This window comes from Squalius cephalus, assembly GCF_949319135.1.
Source record: "Squalius cephalus genome assembly, chromosome: 2".
Taxonomy (NCBI): domain Eukaryota; kingdom Metazoa; phylum Chordata; class Actinopteri; order Cypriniformes; family Leuciscidae; genus Squalius; species Squalius cephalus.
The window spans coordinates 33,653,564-33,676,030 of NC_137123.1; the positions used below are offsets into that span (position 1 = coordinate 33,653,564).

Sequence of the window (22,467 nt, forward strand, 5' to 3'; positions counted from 1 at the left end):
CCTCAGAAAATAAGAAAAAATAAGAAAAGAAAACATACCCCAATTTACCACATTTCACTAGCTTCCGCTACTTCCATCATCTTTACATTTTTGTTCACCATTATCATCATCAGGATAGACATTTACATTTATTCATTTAGCAGACGCTTTTATCCAAAGCGACTTACAAATGAGAACAATAGAAGCAGTTAAACTAACAGTAGGACAACAATATGCAAGTGCTATGACCCTTCTCAGTTTAATCTAACGCTGAATTTTTTTTTTTGAACAGAATAGAATAGAGTAGTAGAGAAAGTGTTAGTATTACTGGATCAAGTGCTGTCGAAAAAGAAGCGTCTTCAGCCGTTTCTTGAAAGTGGCTATGGACTCAGCAGCTCTGGTTGAGTTAGGCAGATCATTCCACCAGCAGGGAACAGACATGGTAAAGGTCCGAGAAAGAGATTTTGTGCCTCTTTGAGATGGCACCACAAGACGTCGTTCACTTGCAGAGCGTAAGTTCCTGGATGGCACGTAAGTCTGAAGTAAAGAGTTAAAGTAAAAGGGAGCAGAACCAGTGGTTGTTCTGTAGGCAAACATCAGTGACTTGAATTTGATGCGAGCGGCAACTGGCAACCAGTGTAATTTTGTGAGGAGAGGAGTGACATGTGCCCTTTTCGGCTCGTTAAAGACCACTCTAGCTGCGGCGTTCTGGATCAGGTGCAGAGGTTTGACTGTGCAAGCTGGAAGACCAGCCAGGAGAGCGTCAAGTCAAGTCTGGATAAAATAGTCAAGTCTTACAATAGTCAAGTCTGGATAAAACAAGCGCTTGGACAAGGAGTTGAGTAGCATGTTCTGATAGGAAGGACCTGATCCTCCTAATGTTGTACAAGGCAAATCTACATGACCGGGCAGTTCTAGCAATGTGGTCTGTGAAGTTCAATTGATCATCAATTACCACACCAAGGTTCCTGGCTGACCTAGATGGAGTTATGGATGACGAGTCTAGCTGAATGGTGAAATTGTGGTGAAGTGTTGGGTTGGCCGGGACCACGAGTAGCTCTGTCTTCGCAAGGTTTAGTTGAAGGTGGTGGTCCTTCATCCAGCCAGAAAAGTCTGTCAGGCAGGCTGAGATACGATCAGCTACCGTCGGATCGTCAGGCTGGAATGAGAGGTAGAGTTGTGTGTCATCAGCGTAGCAGTGATAGGAGAAGCCATGTTTCTGAATCACAGATCCTAGTGATGTCATGTAGATGGAGAAGAGAAGTGGTCCAAGCACTGAGCCCTGAGGCACTCCAAGTAGCTAGATGTTGGGTCTTAGACACCACGCCCCTCCATGATACCCTAAAGGACCTACCTGGGAGGTAAGACTTGAACCATTGGAGTGCGGTTCCCGAGATGCCCTTCATCTTTAGGATTGACAGGAGGATCTGGTGGTTAACTGTGTCAAAGGCAGCAGACAGATCCAGCAGGATGAGAACTGAGGATTTGGAAGCTGCTCTTGCCAGTCTCAGAGCTTCAATTACTGAGAGCAGGGCAGTCTCAGTTGAGTGTCCGCTTTTGAAACCAGACTGATTGTTGTCCAAGAGGTTGTTCTGTGTAAGGAAGGAAGAGATCTGGTTGAAAACAACTCGTTCAAGTGTTTTCGCGACTAATGGAAGGAGAGATACCGGTCTGTAACTCTCCAGATGTGCTGGATTTAGAGTGGGTTTCTTAAAGGGGTGGTTGATTATGATTTCACTTTTCTAACTTTAGTTAGTGTGTAATGTTGCTGTTTGAGCATAAACAACATCTGCAAAGTTACAACGCTCAAAGTTCAAAGCAAAGGAAGATATTTGCTTTTAAAGAAAAGGACTACAAGAAACGGCTGGTAGGGACTACACAACATTCCTCCCGGGTTATTGACATCACTAACCCTAAAATTTACATAAAATCCGCCCCCAGGAACCGGTTTGGGAAAAGGAAAAGTTGTTGTATAAGAGTACATTTGTGAGTCAGCTCAAACTTTAGCATCCATCTTTTCACATGCAATAGAAAGTCTCTCTGTGTGCATCTCACAACAGTTCCTATACGAGCGATTTATAGATTACTATGACAGAATATGCTAATTGAAGATAGTTAACTCCACATCAGCAACATAAATTCATCAACTAACCATTCAGAGATGTCCTGTTGAATTCTACATGTTGTCACTTCTTGAGTCTCTCCATCTTTGTCTGACTCTGTTTTAACATTAAAGTCAGAACAGTTTCTGTCATTTTAGTGTGTCTGCTTGAGGTAAACAGAGCTGCTAACACGCATGAGCTCTTGAAACCCCGCCCTCTGCAGCAGCTCATTTGCATTTAAAGGGCCAGGCACAAAACGGTGCGTTTTTGCAAACCCTCAAAAAGTGACAACTTTAACATGCTGTATAAAAATATCTGTGGGGTATTTTCTGCTAAAACTTCACATACACACTCTGGGGACATCAGAGATTTATTTTACATTTTGTGAAAAGGGCATTGTACCACCCCTTTAAGCAGTGGGGTTACACGAGCCTGCTTAAATGCTGTGGGAAAGGTACCAGTGTGAAGAGAGGTGTTTATGATGTGTGTGAGTGTGGGTACAACCGAGGATGAAATGGCTTGAAGTAGGTTAGTGGGAATAGGATCAAGCGGACAGGTGGTAGGGCGATTGGAAAGGAGGAGTTTGGAGACTTCTGCCTCTAAAAGTAGAGAGAAGGAGGGTAGAAAGTGTGTGTTAGCTGGTAAAGTGTGTGTGTCAGTTTGTGGATTGGTAAATTGGCCGCTGATGGAGGTTGTTTTATTTATAAAGAATGTAGCAAAATCGTCAGCTGTTAGTGTTGATGAAGGAGGAGGAGGAGGAGGGTTGAGAAGAGAGGAGAAGGTTTTGAAAAGCATGCGAGAATCTGAAGAATTGTTAATTTTGTTGTGATAGTAAGTCATTTTAGCAGTAGAGATATTATCAGAGAAGGAAGAGAGGAGGGACTGATAAAGATCAAGGTTTGCACCACTTCCTCTCTGCACCCCTGAGTTTCGAACGATGTTCACAGAGAACATCAGATAACCAGGGGGCAGAGGGTGTGGCGCAGGCTGGCCTGGAGGACAGGGGGAAGAAGTTGTCCAAGCAGGATGTTAAAGTGGAGAAAAGATTATCAGTTGTGCTGTTAGTATCTAGTGTTGAAAGCTGATCAGGTGGAGGAAGTGTGGATGAGACCAGAGAGGATAGACGAGAGGGTGAGAGTGAGCGTAGTTTTCGCAGAAAGGTGACCTGTGGAGGAGTGTGTGTTGTGTTCTGTGGCAGGTTGATGTTGAGAGTGAGGAGGAAGTGATCTGAGGTGTGCAGTGGAGTGACCGGTGTATGGTCAGTGGAGCAGTAGCGTGCAGGGCTTGACATTAACTTTTTTGCTCACTAGCCAATGTGGCTAGTGGTTTTCCAAAGTTACTAGCCACACAGCATTTTTACTAGCCACATTTTTGTTGGTGTGAAATTACCTGATAAAAGTTGACTATGGCATGCTAAAATGTACTTGAACTAAATGTAAAAATGTACAACCTTTTAAATGTAAAACCACAGTACACACCCAAATCAAGACTACATAAATATATAACAATACAGGTCACTATCATTAGCTCTGATAAGGTTGTGTGTAAAGCTCCTTTTTTTAATTAAAACCATGTATTATGTATTACAGTATATGTCGCCACATAGCTCCACCGGCATATGACATAACTCCAGCAGGGCAGCTAGCTGTCTCTTTGTTTCTGTGTTGTCGGCCACTAGCGCGCAAGCGCAAGGCAACGCTGTGTGCATGTAATACTCACTCATGGGAGTTGTAGTGTTGTAGTGTCACACTTATTTCAGATGCCTTTTGAAAAGACTACAATTATTCAACCCGCCAAAGTGGCTAGTTGGAGTGACTGTTACCCGCCACGAGCAAAATCCACCCGCATTTGGCAGGTTGGCGGGTGTTAATGTCAAGCCCTGGTAGCGTGTGTAGATAAGGTCTAATTGGTTGCCTGATTTGTGAGTAGCCGCAGTAGATACTCGTTTGAGGTCGAATGAGGCGAGCAGAGTGTGGAAATCAGCAGCCTGAGGTTTTTCTAGGTGAATGTTGAAGTCTCCAAGAACTATGAGAGGAGTACCGTCCTCAGGGAAGGATGAGAGTAGCACATCAAGCTCTTCCAAGAAACTGCCAAGCTGCCCTGGGGGACGATATACAACTACAAAATGGATTTTAATAGGGCTAGTGATAGTAATTGAATGTGATTCAAATGAGCTGTTGTCACACAGAGGTGGTAAATGATCAAATTTCCAATCGTTTGAGATGAGCAGACCAGTACCACTACCCCTACCAGTCAGGCGAGGGGTGTGTGAGAAAGTGAATTTAGTGGAGAGGGTAGCCGTTGTGGCAGTGTCCTCTGGTCTGATCCAAGTCTCAGTCAGGGTCAATAGACTGAGACCCGAATGACTAGAAATAGATGTGATGAAATCAGCTTTGTTTACAGTGGACTGGCAATTCCAGAGACCAATAGGAAAAGAGAATATAGCACTAGAAGACACCGGAAAAGTACGCAGGTTGTTAGGATTGGACTGCCTCTGACGTGTGACATTTGATTTACGCGTGTTAGTAATAGTAGGGATTTGAAAACACAGTGTAAGAGGGGTCACAAACAGACAGATCAGATGAAAAGTTGTGTAGAAGAGAAAGGAAAAAACAAGAAAATTAATACTCAAGTGCCTTGTCGGTGTCCTACACTCTTCGGTCTTCACACGATGAGGGCTTCACACGAGGGCTGCCGCGCCGCTGCCGCGGTGCACTAACCTATTTTATAGACGCCTAATACCTCGTTATTGAATACAGCAGGCCCCGCCCTCCTATTTAGTCAAGCGAAACTAAAAAGTCACAACGCACAAACAAAGTCAGACGGGCGCTTTTACCAGAGTAAAAACACAGTAAATAAAACAAAGTTCCTAGCAACACAGAGCCAAGCTAAAATCTACTGGGAAAAGTAACACTCACAGACTGATGATCTCTCCTGTTGTTCGACTGCTTCTTCTGACTGTCATTTTCACCAATTGAACAGACATCCCTGCTCTCACCAGTCTCTGTACTGAGCTGGAAACACATTTCATAATACATGGCAAGCATAACAATATCGCCAATCCTACTGCTAAAATTGGCAGTATGGTTTGAATCACCCAGAATGCCCACCCTCCCCAGAGAGTCATGAACCAACCAACCCATTTGTCATTCGCATACTTCACATCATTGAATAGATCTTCTACTTTTCCTGAAAACATTTGCCAATCAAATCATTAGATCTATATCAATACTAAGCCCTAGTTTGATTTAATCAAATAAAATCATCAAAATCGTCACAAAACAAATTATTATGCTAAACTTAAACCATTAGTTGGTCCACATCTTGCCTTGCCGGTCGTCCCTTTTGGTCTGACCTGTGGAATCAACAACCTGAAACATATTATCACTTAATAGCACATTCCCCCCCTGAAAAACACTCAACCCACTTTGCTCATGTTGACAAAACGTACTCGGTTACCTAACGTAACCTCTGTTCTCTCTAGAGAGGGAACGAGTATTGCGTAAGAAGCTTACGCTACGGGTAAAGTCATCTTTTCTCGAGATATGAAGCCAAAAAATTATCCTTAATTTAATATCTTGTCAACGCAGTGCGGCAGCACGCAGACCTAGAGCAAGCGAAGTCGCGTGCTCATTGGCTTCTCTGCGGCAACTGCAGCAGCCTATCGCTGAAACCTTAGCGTGACGTCACGCCCAATGAGCGCGCTGGGCGCGCTCACGTGTCACAGCCCGTGTGAGGAGGCGTGGCTTAGCTTATAAAAGAAGGTTCAGAGGCTGCTATTCTCTGGTTTTTGTCGCTGAAGCGAGTGAGCTCGTGGCGCGAGCACGGCGGGTTACGCAATACTCGTTCCCTCTCTAGAGAGAACAGAGGTTACGTTAGGTAACCGAGTACGTTCTCTTACGAGAGGTTCTCTCGTATTGCGTAAGAAGCTTACGCTACGGGAACTTCCCTTGTCAACGCCGTGCGCGCCCCGCATCCACTGAATGAGTCCCAGGGAGAAACCCGGGGAACACTATAACAGGGAACCGGGCGGCCAAGAATGGCTAGCGCAGTACATAAGCACACACATAAGGGGCTCAGAGCGGCGTGGCCGGTCTGACTAACAACCCCAGAATTGAGCTCAACCAGGAGAGCTAAATCACACAGCAGTAGTCTGCACACAGAGTGGGCTGGCTACGCGGGACTTAGACAGATAAGAGTTTAGCCTGCAGGGCAGGAACTTCCAGATTGTAAAATCTCACAAATGTAGAGGGGGAGGCCCAGCCTGCCGCTGTACAAATGTCATGAATGGAAATTCCGCTAGACCAAGCCCATGAAGAGGCCATGCCTCTGGTGGAGTGGGCTCTGATACCCAGCGGGCACTGCAGATTTTTAGACGCATAAGCGGCTGCAATCGGGTCCACTATCCACCTGGACAGGCTGTGTTTCGAGGCGGCGAGACCTTTGGTGCGCCCACCAAACGAAACGAAAAGCTGCTCCGAGCGCCTGACAGCGGCGGAGCGTGTAGTATAATTCCTAAGCGCTCTGACAGGGCAAAGGAGTTTACCATCGATCTCGCTGCCGGATGACGGCAAAGCGGAGAGAGAAATGACCTGCGCTCTGAACGGTGTGCCCAGACTTTTGGGGACATAACCGTGTCTCGGTTTGAGGATGACTTTAGAGTCATTAGGTCCAAACTCGAGGCATGCAGCGTTAACTGACAGCGCGTGAAGGTCACCCACGCGTTTAACTGACGACAGTGCTATCAGAAAAACGGTTTTTAGCGTGAGATATTTCATATCCACTGTTTCCATGGGTTCAAAGGGATGCGCTTTCATGGCCTCTAAGACCAGGGAAAGATCCCAAATAGGAACCGACGGGGGTCGCGGCGGGTTCAATCTCCTCGCTTCCCTGAGGAAGCGGATGATGAACTCGTTCCTCCCTAATGCGCGGCCCAGCGCCGAGTCGGCAAAAGCTGAGATGGCCGCAACATAAACTTTGAGCGTGGAGGGGGACCTGCCCGCGTCCAACAGCTCTTGGAGGAAGCACAGCACCTGCGATACCCCACATGTTAGTGGATCCAGCCCTTTGGCGGTGCACCATTTACTAAACACAGACCATTTTGAAGCATAGAGCCGCCTCGTAGAGGGGGCTCTAGACTGTGTGATCGTGTTCACAACCCCTGTTGGCAAGTCAACGGGTAACCGTTGATGACCCACGCATGCAGAGACCAGCGCTCTGGATGGGGGTGCAAAATCGAGCCGTGGGCTTGAGAGAGAAGGTCTCTCCTCACCGGTAACGGCCAGGGGGCTGTGTCCGCCAGCCGTATTAGATCCGGGAACCATGTTTGATTCTCCCAATACGGGGCTATGAGGAGCACCGTGTGGCGCGCTTCCCTGAATCTCTCGATAACCTGCGGCAGCAGGGAGACCGGGGGAAAAGCGTAAAGCGGGCCGCTGGGCCAGTTCTGGGCCAGCGCGTCCTCGTTCTTTGAAAAGAACTTTGGGCTTTGCGCGTTGTCTTGTGACGCAAAGAGGTCGACTTTCGCTCTGCCGAAACGGCGCCACAGCAACTGGACTGTTTGGGGATGCAAGGACCACTCTCCCGGGGGAACATTGTCCCTGGACAGTCTGTCTGGACCATCGTTCAGGCGACCCGGCACGTGCGCGGCTCTCAGTGAGCGCAGTGAGTGCTGAGCCCACACTAGGAGGCGTTCCGCCAGGGTGCGGAGCATTTTGGATCTGAGACCGCCCTGGCGGTTCACATTGGCTACCACTGACATGTTGTCTGTGCGGACCAGTACATGGTGGCCTTGCAGGTATGGGAGGAAGTGCTTGAGCGCATTCTCGACCGCCAGCATCTCTAGACAGTTTATATGAAGGCGACACTCCTGGTCTGACCAGCGGCCATAGACCGGTCTGCCCTCGAAAAGCGCTCCCCAACCTCCGTTGGACGCGTCTGTCGAGATAACTTTCCGGCGTGAGACAACTCCCATCGTCACCCCAGTGCGATACCATTCGGCTGCCAGCCAGGGTCGAAGGGCTGAGACACAGCCCTGACTCACTCTGACTCGTAAGCTGCCGGCCGTCCAGGCTCGGTGAGGCACTCGCGCTCTTAGCCAGCGTTGAAGCGGGCGCATGCGCAGTAAGCCCAGCTGAAGCACTGCAGCCGCTGAGGCCATGTGCCCCAAAACTCGCTGGAATGTTCTCAGCGGAGTCTGGTTGCCCGTCTGGAAAGATGCGGCTAGGTGTCGAATGCGACGCGCGCGCTGCTCTGACAGCCTGGCCGTCATAGCCACCGAATCCAGTTCTATTCCGAGGAACGAGATAAACTGGCGGGGCAGTAATGAGCTCTTGGCCCAATTGACCGAGAGACCCAAATTTTCCAGATGGCCGAGAAGCGCTGTCCTGTGAGACAAAAGCTCTGACTCTGAATGCGCTAGAATTAGCCAGTCGTCCAGATAGTTCAGTACCCGTATCCCCTGAGTTCTCAGGGGAACGAGAGCCGCGTCCATGCACTTCGTGAATGTACGGGATGCCAAAGATAGACCGAACGGCAGGACGGTGTACTGATATACCCGTCCGTCGAAGGCGAATCTCAAGAATGGCCTGTGACGGGGAATTATCTGGATCTGGAAGTATGCATCCTTCAGATCGAGAGAGATAAACCAGTCTCCCGGGCGAATTTGCGCGAGGATTTGTCTGGTTGTAATCATTTTGAACGGCCGTCTCATGAGGGCTTTGTTCAAGTGTCTCAGATCTAAAATGGGTCTCAGCGTCCCGTCCTTCTTGGGTACGAGGAAATAACGGCTGTAGAAGCCCGACTCGCTCAGAGAAGGATGCACTTGTTCTATAGCCCCCTTGTGCAACAGCTTTGCTATTTCTGCCCGAAGCAGATGAGCCACTTCTGTGTTCACACTCGTCTCGGTTCGCGCTAGAAAGCGAGGCGGACGGCGAGCGAATTGAAGCGAATAGCCGTGCTTTATGGTATTCAGCACCCATTCTGACACGCCCTGGATAGCTTGCCATGCGCTGGCACATCTCGCTAGGGGTCGAATGGTCTCTGGGTTCAGATCGCCGCGCTGTGCGGGATGGGGAACCTGTATCAGAGAAGATAGGGTGCTCGAATACGGGGGCTCGCAGACAGCGGAGACTGGCTGTGCAGCATTCAATGGCTCGATCACTGTGGACGGGGCACATTTTGGAGCTGGGAGCCCGTGGCGCGAGAGCGGCATGGGGATAAACGTGTCTGATTGTAAGTGCGCGCGCTCGTGAGCGGGCGCGGGGCTTACATACACAACACGGCCAGTGCTGGGGAGCTTTAGAAGATCTGCATCCCGGGATAACTGAGTGACAGAGCGTGCAGCGTGTAGGTGTGGGCACAGATTCGTGGGCACATTTTCTACACTTAGCACTCGAGCGGCGCTTGCCCGCTTTATGAGAGTGCGCTCTGTGAGCGTTACCGGGGAAACTGTGTTTGTGTGTAGTGGTGAGCACGTGGGTGTGGGCACATTTTCTACACTCATGACACCTTCGGCGTGAGCCGGAAAACCCGAAACCAAACTCTTTATGAGATATCTCTGGGTCGTCGTAAAAACGGCGTTTGTGTGCAGGCGAGCGAGTTGTGTTACTGGCTCGTTGGCTGCGATGTGAACCACTGCAGCAGCCTTTTTTAAGGGGACTGACAGGGCTGAGCGCTTTGATGGCGGTCCGGCCGCAGCGGGACTCAGCCATCTTTTCCTCCCTGCGGCTGCTAGGAGGACTTCGCGGGCTCAGGTTTCAGCGCTATCCTAGGCCGGGGTCCCCGGGGGGGAGGCGGTCTGCGACGGCTGACTGAGCGCTGTCTAGGGCGGCCGCCCTGGCGTCGCGAAGATGGAGGCTGAGCAGAGCGCTGTGTCGAGCTGCGTGCAGGAGGCTGATCCTGAGAGCGGCCTGCAGCGGAGCTCGAGCGGCGGGGCAGAAAGAGGTTCATAGCCTGTGAGGCTTTCTGCACATCTGAGAAGCGATCCACAATCCCGCTGACCGCTGGGCCGAACAGGCCGGTGGGGGAAAGCGGGGCGTTGAGGAAAACTGCACGCTCACTTTCGCTCATATCCGCCAGCGTCAACCAAAGGTGCCTTTCGGTGACGGTGAGCGAAGCCATGGACCTTCCGATGGCTTGTGCCGCTGACTTGGTGGCGCGAAGCGAGAGGTCCGTCGCGCTGTGCAGGTCAGTCAGAGTGTCCTGATCCGGGCCTCTCTCGTCCAGATCACGGAGGAGATCGGCTTGGAGGATCTGGAGCACAGCCATGGAGTGCAGGGCGGAAGCGGCCTGGCCGGCGGCAGCGAAAGCGCGGCCGACGAGGGCTGAGGTGGTCCTGCAGGCTTTTGACGGCAGGGCAGACTTTGAGCGCCATCTAGCGGATGGCGGGCAAAGGTGCGTTGCCACGGCTTCTTCGACCGGAGGGATCTGTGTATATCCCTTCTCGGCGGCCCCGTCCACTTGGGAGAGGGTCGCGGAGGCCGGTGAGCGGAGTCTCGCGGAGAATGGGGCGTTCCACGACTTAGCGAGCTCAGAGTGGAGCTCAGGCAGGAAGGGTGCTGACCTAGAGGCGGGCGCTTGGCGGCGGCTAGGCAGAAAACACCCGTCGAGCCTGTTAGGCGCGGGGGCCTTGGGTGGGGACCAGTCCAGTCCCAGCTGGTCGACCGCTTTGGTGAGGAGGCGGAGGAGTTCCGCGTCGACACTGGCGCGGGACTTGCTAGACTCCTGTGTCGAGGAGGCGGAGCGGCGAGACCCCGACCATGCCTCGCTGTCCGAAGCCATAAGAGAACAGCTGTCTGATAAAGCGGCGTCGTCCGCTTCATCCCCTGAGGCGACGGCAGTGCGGGCGAAGGCCGGCCGCTGCGCGTCGGGAAGGGGAGAGGGAGATAGCGAGGCTCGAGGGAGGGGCTCCGGCGAGCACTCAGCAGCTGCCGCGGGTTTCGGTGGCCTCTGAGAGCGGCGCTTCTTCTTGCGCGGCCCGGTGGAGGCAGACGGTGAGACAGCGAGAGCGTCGAACGAGGCGAGTCGAGCCCGCAGGGTCGACATCGGCAGTTCTTCGCATAATTCACAGCCGCCCGCGGAGAGAGCGAGGGCTGCGTGGTCACAACCCAGGCAGAGAACGCAGATCACATGTCGGTCTCTTTCGCTGAGCGGAGCTTTGCAGGAAATGCAGCATGATGCAATGAAAAAGGATATAATCGCCGGATAGCGAAGCAGGCAGGGATGGCTGAAGGCGGCGAAGACGACCGGCTTCCTCAGGTAATCCTCGGCTTGCAAGGCGCTTGTTTCAACGGCGGCTTCCTCAGAGTCCAGCGATGCGTAGTGCGTCGCTGAAGAGACAAAAATCAGAGAATAGCAGCCTCTGAACCTTCTTTTATAAGCTAAGCCACGCCTCCTCACACGGGCTGTGACGCGTGAGCGCGCCCAGCGCGCTCATTGGGCGTGACGTCACGCTAAGGTTTCAGCGATAGGCTGCTGCAGTTGCCGCAGAGCAGCCAATGAGCACGCGACTTCGCTTGCTCTAGGTCTGCTTGCTGCCGCACTGCGTTGACAAGATATTAAATTAAGGATAATTTTTTGGCTTCATATCTCGAGAAAAGATGACTTTACCCGTAGCGTAAGCTTCTTACGCAATACGAGAGAACCTCTCGTAAGAGAACAATATTTATACATTTGGAACAGAATCAGTTCTGTTTGACACAATCCATCCTGACATTCTGCAAAAGGAAAGTTTTAACTTATGCGCTGCGCAGGTGTGGCACCTTTCTGCCACAAAAATAACCCATGCCAGGATAGTTAGCCAAATTCATCCATAGCCATTATTTTACTGGGCACACTCTGCCCTGTATCAAAAGTCTGCATGCTCTGTAAAGAAAAACAAATGTCGAGGTTATTGTCAGATAGTAAAGTACATAGTTTCATTTGTCTGCTGTGCTGCCGCGGCCTTCGCTGCCGCATGTGCCCTAGCGTTTCCTGTTGAAACAGTTATTAGCACACTTACAGACAGCAATTTTGTTATGGAGAAGAATGACTTCTTGCAGGGCTTTTTCCCAATTAAACCCTGTGTCCTCCCAACATTCATTGTCCCACCTGTTCGATTGCATTCAGCAAATGTGAACCCCTTGGTAAACCATATTTGGCAATTGTTACCATCCCCCCTTTGATGCATGATTCAACTCGTGCATCAATTTAACATAATGGTGTTTGGGTAAACACTAACCCAATCATTGTCCTTCAGCCAAATTTCCCCCAGACATCTTTCTCTGCCTCTGAAACAAAATATTACATTCTTCACTCCAAGCCACAATCTCATCTTCTTATTGAAGTATTTGAAGGGCAGCGGCCCTCAGTCTCACCGCGTATCCTGCTTTTCAGGCCTGTTGTTTGGTCTCGCAACTCAGTCATCTACAAACACTTTTCAATGTCAAAGTCATCAATTGTTTCTATCAGGTCAGGTCGTGGTGTACAGACTTGGTCAGTGTCAGTCAAACAACATTCTCCTCCTTTGTTCACTATAATCTACCAGACAGAACTTGATGACCAATCAACTTAAAACAGATTTTTTGCTTCTTTAAAATTTGTCATGCCTTAACCCATCTGTAATGATAAAACTCATTCCTGAGGTTAATGACACAATATACACACTATGGAGACAGAATAGCTCCCCCAAACTAACACATACCAAACATGAATTAACACTCATAAAACATACAATGCTGTCACCATCCAACACACACACACACACACACACACACACACACACACACACACACACACACACACACACACACACACACACACCTGACTATGAACCGCTCACATTCTCATATTCATATCTTTTGGTGCTTACTCTAAACATATTCAAATTTTAAATAAGATTTTAAACTTCACATTTTCCTGTAGCTTTTATTTAATTTTACATGGTCTCTTAACCAGTTTCAAAGCACGTCTGTTCATTATTATTATTTTTTCTTAGAAAAGTCAGCTAACGTGACTTTAAAGTCATTATCATTATTTTGCTTCAGCTTGCTTTAGCAGGCTGATAACAGAAAGACAGACAGAGTACCATCCCTTCCTCCACTCAAGCAGTCTCTCTCACTATAAACAAATAATCTTTTCAACAGCCTCCTAAGACTGTAACTTAGATAAAATATAATAATAAATTCATTACAATAACCTTTGACCATTAACCTTTATCCAGACTTTTCTTGAATCTACAAAAGCTGTCTTCATCTTTAGCCACCAACATGTCTAACATTGTCCTGACATAAATAAAGAAGTTTTGTTACTGTCTCCACAACAAATAATGACAATCACCTCATGGTCTCAGCTGGTTCTTGAAAGCCCATTCCCATCAGCTCTTTATCTATAATCTCCAACAGGGTGTTGTCCCCTGGCATAGTTGCAGACACTTATCAGAATGAAAAACAAGCCATACAATGAATGCGGTTTCTGATGAGTGGTATAGGAACTCACATTTTCTGGGTCAGACTGCCGTAACTTCTCACAACTCATCTCCCCTCTCAATGATCTGCTGATGCTGGTGGCCTCTCAGTCATCAGCGACACTCTCATACCCATCTCACATAACACACCTCCATTCAGGAGATGCCCAGTGTCGGCGTGACCCCCTGCCTTAGGTTGACCTCTGGCCAAAGAGGATCTTACCCGTCGTTGAGTAATCACTTTGTGCACACTGGTAACCGCTCTTTCCCATCACAAAATCAGTTTTCTTCAACAGACTCAGTTGTTTTCTGGATCTTAGGGAAGGCACATTCAAGAGTCATCAGAGCCATCTGGACTGCCTAATAGTGTTAACACAGGGAGACAGGTTAATAACAGCAGTATTTAATCACTAAAATCCATTAAACATCTTCAAATCAGCAAAATCGCAATACTGAGATTATACTCAGTGAATTTAGTTATCACAACCGTCTATTCAGTGTACTGTTACATCTGTAGCCGGAGCCATCGGCCCTGTATCGTGGTGGAGACTAAGATTATACAGAGAAGTTACTGGCCCTGAATTAAACTAGTCAAAAACGTCACTTCTATCGTTTAAGACCTGTATTATTATTATAAAGACTTCAAGAGAAGGTCACTGAATTTTACTTTTAAAACATTTACAAACTTCCCTTTGAATGTATGAAATCTGAACTGCCTGTAGCATGATTTCTTTTAACATCTCCATGTCTATGATTTTCAACTGAAACACTGTGCTTTACTATAAATAGCTTATTATCACTTATGACACAGGCTCAGATAACAGCTTTTAGCTGACACTGAATGAGAGAGACTCTGAGGCATTCAGGACTGGTACACTGCACTCTCATAAACTTCTATCATAGTTTCATTTTACTTTCTTTTGACTCTAGCCCGACTTAATACATTTGCCAGAATTGACACGTATTTTCAAACAACCACATTTTATATATGTCTTTTGCCCACATCAGGGAATTTAGACATTACAGATTTCCACTCAGATTGTGTCTCTGTCGCACTGGCAGTTTCAGCCACAGCACACACCAGATTCAGATAAGCAAACTGTTTCAGCCGATCACAAGCTTATCTTTTGAAAGCAAAACATCAGCTCCTGGTTCTTTCATGGTCAACACACTAACAAGCTGTTTGTTTAATCAGATACCTTTCTACACATTTTACAGTTTAGCAGCTGTTAATCCAGTAATACTGCTTCTGCTTATTTGATCAATTCACTTATTAAAAATATTATTATAGATCTTTCCTTCAAAAGGATTCCCTTAAGACGTAAATCTTTCAACCTTCTTTTAACCTTCAATCTTCTTACGACTTCCATCTATCAACTTTCCTTTAACTTTTTTTTTCTCCCTTATTTACTCGCACGTTCTTTTCACTTTCTTTAGCACTGCGTTCACATTCTTAGTTCTTTCTCAGACGAAAACTTTAATATCGTCATTTAAATACTGTTACTTTCAAACCCACATTAATACACGTCACTTTCACATTATCACTTTCTTTTACACCTTCTGAGTAGGCATTTACAGTTACGGGCTAAATGCCCTGCTGACCATAATTAAAACCCTCTCTGTCACCTTGCCTATAGTTTGATCATTGAGCTTGCAAACGGTTCCAACTTACTGCACACCCTTGAAGCAGTGTGTCCCAATCAGGAATGTAAACAGAGCCACTGATAAGCAGTTCTCTGTATTCTTTTGACAGTCCACCAGTGGCGGATTCACTCACAATAGCCGAATCATAATCTTCATCATTATTATTGGCAGCACATTCATTTTCATAAGCTGCACAGAAAATCACTCAACATTTTCTAAGGTGTTTTCACAATGTTTCTGTTTAACTTGAATCACCTTTGTCCAAGGAAATGATCCCCGACCCATAATTACATTTACTTGTTTTTTTGTAATCATCGGCAGCAATACAAGGCTAAAAATTAAAAATGTTCAGTTTCTTTCTTTGTTTAGCCAGTCAAGTTGTTGTTTAAATTTCAAAACAGAATCAAAACCCTGACTAAACATTTTCTTTTTAATTTCACATTTCTTTGAAGTCAGAGCTTCAGAGCTTCAGAGCACAGCTGCTTACAGCGTTTGCTCTCTTCTGTCTCACTGTTTGTTTCAGGACTCTTCATAAAGTATAAAATTTGTACTATATGTCATCAATTTCATTAAAACTGGTTTGTTGGTTCTGGTCTGCAGATTAAATTTAATGTTATCATTATTTTCTCAGTCCCACTTATCTCTAGCCTACTGTTCCACAAAAAGCAAAATATTATATTACTCATCTCAATCCCTATTTCCCTACATGCCAGTTCCTTCTGCATCCTTTTCCTTTCTTTTCGCTCTGCCTCATCTAACCAGTACATTATTGTTTTCTTACAATCCCCACACACACGTCTCATGCAACAACCTTTTTGTTTTTGTTTTCACTCCCCTCTTCCACCGAGTCTCTCACCGCTGTCAGCCTAGTGACACTTAAAGTTCCCTCTTTAGGGAAAATCATGATATTTGATCAGCTTTTGTATGTCCAGCATACATGTATGTCCGTAATTCTTTTTTTTTTTTTTCATTTGACAGAAAACTGGGCTGCGTTCAGCCCCGACAAAATGTTGCACAACGTTTTTTAAACAGAAACGGTGATGCGTTGAACACACTGTTCTGATGACGCAAGAGTTGCAACTATGGCAGCTGAGAAGGCCATTCTTTGTGTTCTTTGTGAAGAATTTTCGGAGCCTGATGAAGTCGGTATAAATATGTGTTTAATACTATAAAATATGCCCGATGTTACAGTTACTGCACTTGCCGCCAAAAGAGAACATCCCAATCGAGTGAAGGGATTTGTGGAAACTGAAATGGAAGCACACATCTTACCTAATTCAGACTAAAACACATCTATTTAGCCTCACATACTGACTTTATTTGTAGTTCATACTGTTTTAATACCCTGTATTTTCTTTCTCATTTTTAGGAAAAGCACTTAATTACCATTGTTTATTTCTATACCAAATGTCATACACTTGCAATGAAGCTAAAAATATAAACAACTACATCATTATGTTGATATCCTATATTTTTACAATAAAACGAAATTTTATTTTATACGAAAAACATGTCCTCTAATATTCTGTTGCATATACCGAGCTGCATCGAACACATTTACATTACTTTCCTTGAACCCATTGTGTGAGTTCACTTTAATACCGTGTGCTTTATATACATGTTGCTGCTGATTGGACTGCAGTTCTGACACACCCACCAAACAAGAGAAAACGTATCTCAAACCCCGTTGCACACAGGGGGTCAGGGATTCATATTATTTTGAAGTTTCCCCGGGCGCCGCCATTGGCTAGCAGACCATTGACTCCCATTCATTTTGGCGTCACTTTGACAGCGAATAACTTTACATCTGAGGCGTTTAAAGACTCCATTTGTCCATTATTTATTTCTAAAGAAACACGAAAATGTATAAAAGGCTCCATTACCTTGTATCTTACGTTATGGCCCCGTAGAAGCAGTTTTTGTAAAAATAGGCTAACGATTGCGTCATAACCACGCAACTCTCTGTCGTACAGTAGAGAAATTACCGTATGGACAGGAGGAGAAGCTCGCGGGCAATCGGGGGGACGTGGAGGCAAAATGACAAAGTAATTAATCAGAATATTTAGCAAAAGTTTCTCCTGCTCCAAGCTCATGGACAGCTCCTACTCACGATCTCCGTCTCTGCAAGTTTCGGAAGGGAATGATTCAGATTTCGCTTGGCACAGCTACTAGAAGACAGACGGGTTGCTCACGTCACATCTACGTCGTCAAGCTCAGTTTGAGTCTGCGCAGTACGCTCGACCATCAGGAAGTTAGTGCCTCTAATTGACTTCACTTGTCTCCGTTGAATCCAATGGGGTCGCTGTGTCCAGTTTATATACTGTCTATGGTTGCACACCGGTGCACGCCGTTTCCAGGAAACATGACGTTCAACCCGGAAACCGTAGCAAAACGTTGCGCACCATTTTGAACTTGAACGTGCCCCATGTATATAAAAATTATCGAGCTTACTGTGAGATGATAGCCTGACTACGTCATACTTCGTACTTCCGCTCAATTTCATTTCGCTTCTGTACTCAGTCTGAGATAGCGACCGTTTTCCCCGTTTTCCTCCGGCCTGAAAACAGCCGGCCAATCAACGAACAGAGGGCGGGCTGAGAGCCGTGACGTACACGCTGATTGTACCGTGGATGTGTAGATTTACTTCACATAATCTGCAAAAGTCATTCACAGCCATGTTCACTCCGGTATTGCGCTCGATGGTTTTGTTTTCGCATCATACATTTGTTTACAGTAGAAGTTAGATGCAGCTGAGCATGCACACACGCCATAACCAAACGTTATGTGATTGGCTTACGGGGTAACCAATGATTTTAAACTTCAGACAAGCCCCCCCCCCACCCCCCCCCGCGAGAAAGAAAACGCTTTTCAATTATGCCATGCCAGACTCTGTCTACGAAGCAAAGCAAAGTAGCAGAGTTTGATATTACCAGGCTAGTGAGATGACCCCATACTGGCTGATTCTACTTTCCCTGGATTTTTCTTCGACACGCGTCTTACTAATCTGTCAGACGGCTCAGACAGATCCGATTTTTTAACCCAAAATCGGCCAGGTCTGCACTTTCCAGTGCCCTGTAATTACGGCTTACTCAAAATCTTTTCGTGAGCACTTTCCAGCGCTCGATTGATTCCGGTTCACCCAATTAATCAGGTGTGGCTCTTCCGTCCACTTTTACGAGCTAGTTACTGCACCGCCGGAAACTTTCTATGCCCGTACCAAAGAAATAGTATCAGCCACTATGGTTCACTTACAGTCATACCAAAATTACACCACCACACAAAATAAATTTGACTGTCTCTTACCAGAGATGCTTCTATTGCCACTGGGTTCTTTCTGATTCCAGTGGAGTTCCTCCTGGCCCTGATAGCAGTTGGCTCTTCTCTCTCAATTCTGCGAGGTAAGACTACACTGTAAAAAGTGAATAGTTGGATCAACTTAAAAAATTACTTCAAATGGTAACACCTAAAGAAATGAAGTTTTCTCAACTTAAATTATCATGTTTTATCATGAAAAACGTGATAATTTAAGTTGAAAAAACGTAATTTCTTTAGGTGTTACCAATTGAAGTAATTTTTTTAAGTTGATCCAACTGTTCACTTTTTACAGTGTAAATCCTGGTGCTTCAGGATGATCAATCGTCAATCTGCTTTACTCAGGGCCAGAAGAAACTGCCATGGAATCCCAACTTCTGACACCTTTGTTGTGGCAAAAACAATAATTAAACAATCATCATCACTGCATAAGAGACACCAAGAATCAAATTGTATTTTAAAAGATATTTATTCTCTTGCAAGAGGCTTAGTCACAAAATCACAGCAGCTACCCCGTGACGTGAGCAAGACCTGACACCCAGCCCAGGAAATTCCCTTCTTATACTCCTTCTTCAAGGTCTTTTCTCTGTAGTTTTCCACTCACCCAGCATGGCCACATCCACATCACATTTAGAATAGAATGACCCCTCTAACCCCCCCTTGACTAAATTATCTTCCATACCTAAAGAGTTAAAGGTTCTTAACCATTTGTCTTACTGTGTGTGTCTTGCTTATGTCAGGTGTACAAACATACATAAATTCCAGAAGAGAAACCATGCTTAAAACAATGTCTAAGAAAGAAAAGTAAAATATCAATTTTTCTACAACAGTACCATTCTGGGCATTATTAGTGGGGTAATTTACGAGATACATCCTTGGATACATCCTCCGTTAGCGCCTGCACTAAGCCATCCGGCTGATTTCTCTAAATAAGAAGGGGGGGGACCCTAGGTTGATTTTACTCCAAACCATCCTTTTAAGTGCAATTTAAAGTATATTTCTGAGAAAACTTCATTTTTAACTTCTCTGTTGGGATTATTTGTAGTCTCTGATGTTACTGTTGAACACAATATATGTTGAGATTTACTAAAAAAATCCCTTTTAGACATATAAAAAAACATGACATTTTTTAATTAAAAAAATTACACCACCACACAAAATAAATTACACACTAATTACACAATTTAGATTTTTTACACTACTGGTGTTTTACACACCAGTAGTGTAAAACAGCTGCTTTTTATCATCCCAAATGACCCCTTGTATCTTGACAGGACATAAACTTTTCCCAGATTCCTTACAACACAATTCCTCGCCCTTCTCTCTTCTTTATTTAATTTCACTTGTAACTTGCTACTGTAGTTACCCTTGCCCTTCTTTTCCTCCTTTCATAAAGATTTTAGTGGATTTTAGGGAGAATGTTGTTCTCTGTCTCTCCCTCTACTCACTGAAGACACGAGGATGTTATTTATCCTGCTAACAGCTTTTGTCCATGAACAGATTCCAAGGTATGTCATATAACCTGTAGTGACAAGACTTCAAAAGTTACCTTGAAAAAAACTTTACAGTGGTAGTAATGAATTGCCTAAAATTTAACTACGTCTCAAGCACACATAAATTGTTGTTATTCTTACTAATTTTGTTGGCTGGGATTTTAGTTAGCATTAATATTTGTGGTAGGTGTTGTACATTATAAAAATAAGAGGATTAAAACTAAACGAATTTGTTACCCTCATGTGAGTGTCTGGGTGTTATAGATGGCAGCAATACAGAACGCATCTAAGAACTTTCGTTCAAGTGTATTTTACCAAAGGTGAAATGCCACCAACAGCTCTTAAAGGGATAGTTCACCCAAAAATGGAAATTTACTCACCAAAGGTATATATGACTTTCTTCTTTCAGATGAATACAATCTGAGTCCTCCACATGGCTCAGGGGGGTTAATAAAGGCCATATGAAGCAAAGCGATGCATTTGTGTAAAAAAAATATCCACCGATTTTTTTGTAACAAAAGTAAGTCTTTATTGTCACATTTGCTGATTCCAAACTTTTGACCAGTAGTGTAAAGACTTTTAAACTGTACAAACTGTATATTCTATCCCATAAACCTAAACCTCCCCTTAAAAACAACCCTCACAGAAAACATTTTGGATTTTTATATTTAAAAAAAAAAAAAAAACACAATTTAGTATGATTTATAAGTTGTTTTTCTCATGTGGACCAAAAAATGTCCCCACAAGATCAAACATTTCTGGTATTACTATCCTGATGGGGAAATTTTGGGACAATGACATTATGTCCCCACAACATAGAATACCTGAACCACACACACACACACACACACACACACACACACACACACACACACACACACACACACACACACACACACACACAAAGACACAGAGAGACACACTCACATGGGGAGATGCCCCACCTGCACAACTCCTCCTAATCTTCAAACACACCTCACCACCCCTCGATTCCTCCCAGCCCTCCAGCTCTCTTTTTCACATGCTCCTGCAGGTCGTCTTGTTCTGTTCTGTTCTGTTCTGTTCTCAGAATGCATTTGAGCTGCTCATGGCAGTTCATCAAAAACAGTGAACATTTTACGCAACAGACCTGTGACTGAAACTTTGGCTGTTTACCAGTTATTTTCAAAAAATGTACATGCTGTCCCAAAACAAAATGTACACACAGACTTCAAAAAATGTGCTTTTGTGTACTAATATTAGTTTCTTATCATTCAAAAGCATAAATGTGTTTGTGTAATGTGTTTAAAGACTGTCTGATATGCCATCAAGGATATTCTTATATCAACATCATCTTTAAACCCCTTAGCTGCACACTGAGGGAATACATCAAGAGGGACAGAGACCTCTAGAACTTTGAAATTCTATTCGACTGAGAACATGAGATGAGCAAATCTATCAACTTCATCTGGAAGTGATATTCACAACAGCACAACTGACAGGTGTGCAGGTCACATCAAGGGTATAAAGGGATTGGATTTGGGGAAAAAATGTTGGAATGATACCCTCATAAACAAATACTACTGACCATGTTGGTTTGTTTGATTCTACATTATTCCACTATACCCTCTGGCACAACACATTCCCTTCTTACTTTCTTCAAAGCCATAAGAAAGTTAATATTTTTCTTGTTATATAAAGTTATATAAAATCATCGTTATATAAAATAAGAAGTATTGGCTATCAGGTCCTTCCTCGGAGCACAAAGCACACACCCACAGGAAATTCACACTCTTCGGGACAATGTGAATGAGGATGATGACTAAGAAACACTCAGCCAGGGTTGCACAAAAAATCATGTTTAAGTAGCAGCCCATTTAGAGAGTCATTTTGATAGCTGGAAAGCTTATGCGTCATATTCTTGTAATATTAGTATGCGTGTAGGGCATTGTATTTAATATTCAGAATTAAGTCTGAATGTAACCGGACTAACCATTTGTTTTTATTGCTCTTAGGGCATGAAAAACCAGATTGGTACTTTTTTTCCCCCACATATTTTACTTAGAGATTTGAAAACACCTGATTGCTAGTTTTTCCACAGTCTGAAAAATCAATATATCAATGTAGATTGCAGTCTGAGGTTTTCTCAGAGAGAACTAAATTTGTCCATTTTGAGCATAATCAGAATTATCAGCTAATAAGGGTAAATCAACGTACTCTGGTAGACTGTAGGGAGCGTGAGCATTATCTACATAGTCTGAGGTGAGTTGTAGCTTCACCGGATGTAGAGACCATTTTAAAGAAACGCATTAGAAGTAATGTGCATTACGTAATCAGATTACTTTTTTGATGTAACGGGTAGAGTAACACATTAAAAGTAATGTGCATTACTTTTTTGATGTTACTAGTAAAGTAACGTATTACAAGTAACATGCATTACATAATCAGATTACATTTTTGATGTAACTGCAAATTACAATCTAATAACACAGTAAATTTATTTACAGCCAAAAAA

General features: G+C 45.1%; 1 protein-coding gene across 1 annotated transcript; it reads right to left on the minus strand.

Annotated features, from left to right (window-relative positions):
• Window positions 1-268: 268 nt before the first annotated feature.
• Window positions 269-21,072, minus strand: LOC307149310 (uncharacterized protein; the record flags this gene model as incomplete). The annotated part of the gene is made up of 4 exons (XM_079855572.1): window positions 269-1,212; window positions 1,334-1,571; window positions 18,472-18,577; window positions 20,954-21,072. The coding sequence occupies 4 exons, from the start codon at window positions 21,070-21,072 to the stop codon at window positions 767-769; spliced, it is 909 nt and encodes a 302-aa protein (XP_079711698.1). The 3' UTR covers window positions 269-766.
• Window positions 21,073-22,467: the final 1,395 nt, after the last annotated feature.